Source organism: Otolemur garnettii, unplaced genomic scaffold (assembly GCF_000181295.1).
Source record: "Otolemur garnettii isolate 467f Iridium unplaced genomic scaffold, OtoGar3 scaffold00031, whole genome shotgun sequence".
NCBI classification, from domain to species: Eukaryota; Metazoa; Chordata; class Mammalia; order Primates; family Galagidae; genus Otolemur; species Otolemur garnettii.
Genome location: NW_003852426.1, coordinates 13,891,543 through 13,895,137, shown reverse-complemented (window position 1 = coordinate 13,895,137; position 3,595 = coordinate 13,891,543). Strand labels below are relative to the sequence as shown.

The following is a 3,595-nucleotide window of genomic DNA, read 5'->3' as shown; positions in this document are numbered from 1 at the left end:
CGCGCTCGGGGCCCACGTCTAGGGCGCCCCCGAGTCGGAGCTGCAGCCATAGCCGCTGCTTCCACAACCATGTACCGCAGCGGCTCCCGCTCCTCCGTCTCTTCCCACCGGCCTAAAGACAGCGGCTGTGGGGGCCCGCGCAGCGGCCGCAGCTCCGGCTCCTCCTCAGGCCCGGCTCGCCGTACCTCGTCGCCGCCCTCCAGCTCCTCCTCATCGCGGACCTCGGCTCGCCGGCCTCGCTCGCCCTCAGGGCACCGCAGCCGCCGGGCCTCGCCGTCCCCGTCGCGGGGTCGCCGCGGCTCCCCGCCCCCGTCGCGGGCACGTCGTGGCTCCCCGTCGCCACCGCGAAGCCGACGACTCTTCCCGCCGGGCCCGGCTGGCTTCCGAGGCAGCAGCCGGGGGGAGTCCCGCGCCGACTTCTCCCGGGACGGCCGCGGAGACCATCCAGGCGACAGCCGGGTAATCTCGCCCCTCCTCCGGGACGCCCTCTCCACCCCAGCCCCTTCGCCCGCAATCCCCGTTTCCACAAACGCTCGTAACTCGGGCGCTCTGAGGCCTCCAGGCCGGGGACCTGCACACCCAGCCCAGTCGGCGGGGATGAAGGGCCCCGAGCCCCAGTGAGCACAATAACGGACTCGGACCCGCCGGCTCCCGAGGGCGCGTCCCTGTCTCAGGAACCCGCTGTTCCCTCACTCTGGACGATGAGTGGAAAAGTTCACCAGGGCGAGGGGACTTGGTTCCTGCCGGTGTCTCGTCTTTTTTTTTTTTTTTTAAGAGGTGACGCACTGGAAGTGTCTGGTACTTTTTAGAGAGTTGACGTTTCCATGGGTTTGCGTGGTTTTTATTCCCTTAAGCCTCAGCTGCCCTACCTGGATCCTAGAAAAGAAACTCAGATCCCTGTGTTTCTGGCGAGTTTGGAGAGCTAACCTAGTATGGTTGACTAGGCTAGACTTTTATTAGAGTGTGAATTTAGGTGAGGAAAGCTGGAACTGCTTCTCTGCAGTAAAATAACGGAGCAGCCACCGCCACTCATTGAGTGCCATGGCTGAGATTATACTCAGCCCTTTGCTTTCTTTACACATTGTTTTCATCCTCACAGCACTTTGAGCTGAGGCAGTTAATATTATTCCATGTTGTATAGCTGAGAAACCAACCTACAGAGGTTCAAATAACTCCACAGGGAGACTCGGTTCTGATTGATGGAACTTAAATGTGTTGGATTCCCCAAATCTCTGGTTTTTGACCTAACTCACTGCTGGAGTGACAGAGCACTAGATTAAGAAGTTTAGCTTAGAAATAACGTTGATTTCTCAACATCACCACTTCAGTAGAATCTCTGGGCGCCTGTGGGCAGGATTTGGTGTTTGGGAATTTTTTATTTTCAGTTCCTAAACCTTTTTTTTTTTTTTCAACCTAGTGACAAAGTTTCTGTTTTCTCCAGTGGTTCTCTTAACACGTATCCAAGTACTTTGGTCACTCTGGTCCTAGGTGAATTGTCCCTGGTCCCTGTATTAAGATTTTCAGAGCTGGGTGGAGCCTGTGGCTCAAAAGGGTAGGGGGCAGAACCCGTATGCCAGAGGTGGTGGGTTCAAACCCAGCCCCTGGCCAAAGCTGCAAAAACAAAACAAAACAAAACAAAAACATTTTCACAGCTGAGCAGTGTCAATGTGTCAGGTACTGCAGAGGAGGCATGGAAAACAGAATGGATGTTTTCACAACTTCCTTTTTCTTCTCCATTGCATAGTTTGTTTGCTCCAGTCTTCTCTGTCTCAATAAATGGCATCAGTCAATGCTCAAGTCAGAAACAGTCATCATTACCCTGATTCCAACATCTAATCTACCAGATTAACCTCATCCATCTAACCTGTTAACCTCTAGCTCCAAAATACATCACCCAAACTGTCCTCCTACCATAACTCCGGTCTAAGTCCTTTTACCTCTTTCCTAGGTTGTTGCATTTGGCTCTTTTATACTCCACTCTTGCTACGCACTGGTTTATTCTGTACATAGCAATCAAAATAATTTGGCCTGGTGCAGTGGCTCATGCCTCTGGGAAACGTAGGTGGGTGGATCATCTGAACTTAGGAGTTCAAGACCAGTCTAACCAAGAGTGACACCCTGTCTCTACTAAAAATAGAAAAAACAAGCCAGGTGTTGTGGCGGGTGCCTATAGCCCCAGCTACTTGGGAGCCTGAGGCAAAGATAATTGCCCGAACCTAGGAGTTTGATGTTGCTGTGAACAATGACTCCAGGATACTCTACCCAGGGCCACAGAGTGAGACTCTGTCTCAATAATAATAATAATAATAGTAATTTTTTCACTTTATATATTTGACAGGTATTTGTTGAACTACTGTGTTGTAGACACTGTTCTGGGACCTGGGGGTACAATAGTAAACAAACCAAAGAAAAATTTCTACCCTGGTAGAGTTATTCTAACAGGAAGAATTGGATAATAAATAAGTTGGAGAAGTTAGAAATGCCATGGCATGTTAAATGTGACTAAGTACTAAGAAGGAAATAGAGAAGGGAGTTAATAATGCATATATATATATATGTATATATATATATTTTTTTTTTTGCAGTTTTTTGCCGGGGCTGGGTTTGAACCTCCTACCTCTGGCATATGGGGCTGGCGCCCTACTCCTTTGAGCCATAGGCACCGCCCAGGAGTTAAATAATTTTTGATAGGGTAGCTAGGGAAGGCCTTCTTCAAGGTGACTTTGTTTGTTTTGAGACAAAGTCTCTCACTGTCACTCTGAGTAGAGTGCCTTGGCCTCATAACTCACAGCAATCTCAAAGTCTTGAGCCAGAGATTTTCTTGCGTCTCAAGTAGTTAGGGACTACAGGCACCTGCCACAATACCCAGCTAGTTTATTTCTATTTTCACTACCAACAAGGTCTCACTTTTGCCTAGACTGGTCTCGAACTCCTGAGCTCAAGCAATCCACCCACCTCAGCCTTCTAAAGTGCTAGGATTATAGGCTTGAGCCATCATGCCCAGCTCTAAAAATTGACTTAATAAAGACCTTCAGGAGATAAGGATTTGAGCAGCATAAGCATCTGGAGGAAAAATGTAGTCAGATCACATCATCCTCCTTGCTTAAAATCCTCCTGTGGCTTTTATTACACTAAGCATAAATTCCAAATTTCCTAACTGATTTCTGCCTGTCTTATGTCACCTTGCTGCAGCCACACTGACTGCCTTTCTGTGACTTAAAACTTGCCAAGCTCATTACTAAGGTGGTTCTTCTCTTTGCCTGAAACATCCTTCTACTGGTTACAATGCTGGCATCTCATTATTCAAGCCGCAGCTTATCCCCTCAGAAAATCCTTTTCTAACCACCCTATCTGAAGTAACTTCTTTTCCCCATACTCTTTCATGGTGTCATGTTTTAATGACTGTATAGCACTTATGGCTATCAGAAGTACTTTTTTAAAACTTATTTTTGGCTTGCCTCCTTCACTAAAAGTATAGGTTCTGAGAGTAGGGACTTTATTGACCTCTGTGTTCCTATGCCCAGTAAGAATTAGAGGTCACTATTTGGGAGGGTTAGAGGTATGGACTTTTTTTCTCTAAGAAAATGGAAATTTT

The 3,595-nt window shown here is 48.2% G+C and overlaps 1 protein-coding gene across 2 annotated transcripts in view; it reads left to right on the top strand.

The window, feature by feature from the left end:
- The window catches only part of ZNF318 (zinc finger protein 318), a 40,423-nt gene continuing 36,828 nt past the window's right edge, over positions 1–3,595 (top strand). For both annotated transcript variants that reach the window (XM_023512891.1, XM_003789335.3), the window contains exon 1: positions 1–459. In XM_023512891.1, coding sequence (XP_023368659.1) covers positions 70–459 — 390 coding nt within the window. In that variant the 5' untranslated portion in view covers positions 1–69. The remainder of the gene's footprint in view (positions 460–3,595) is intronic.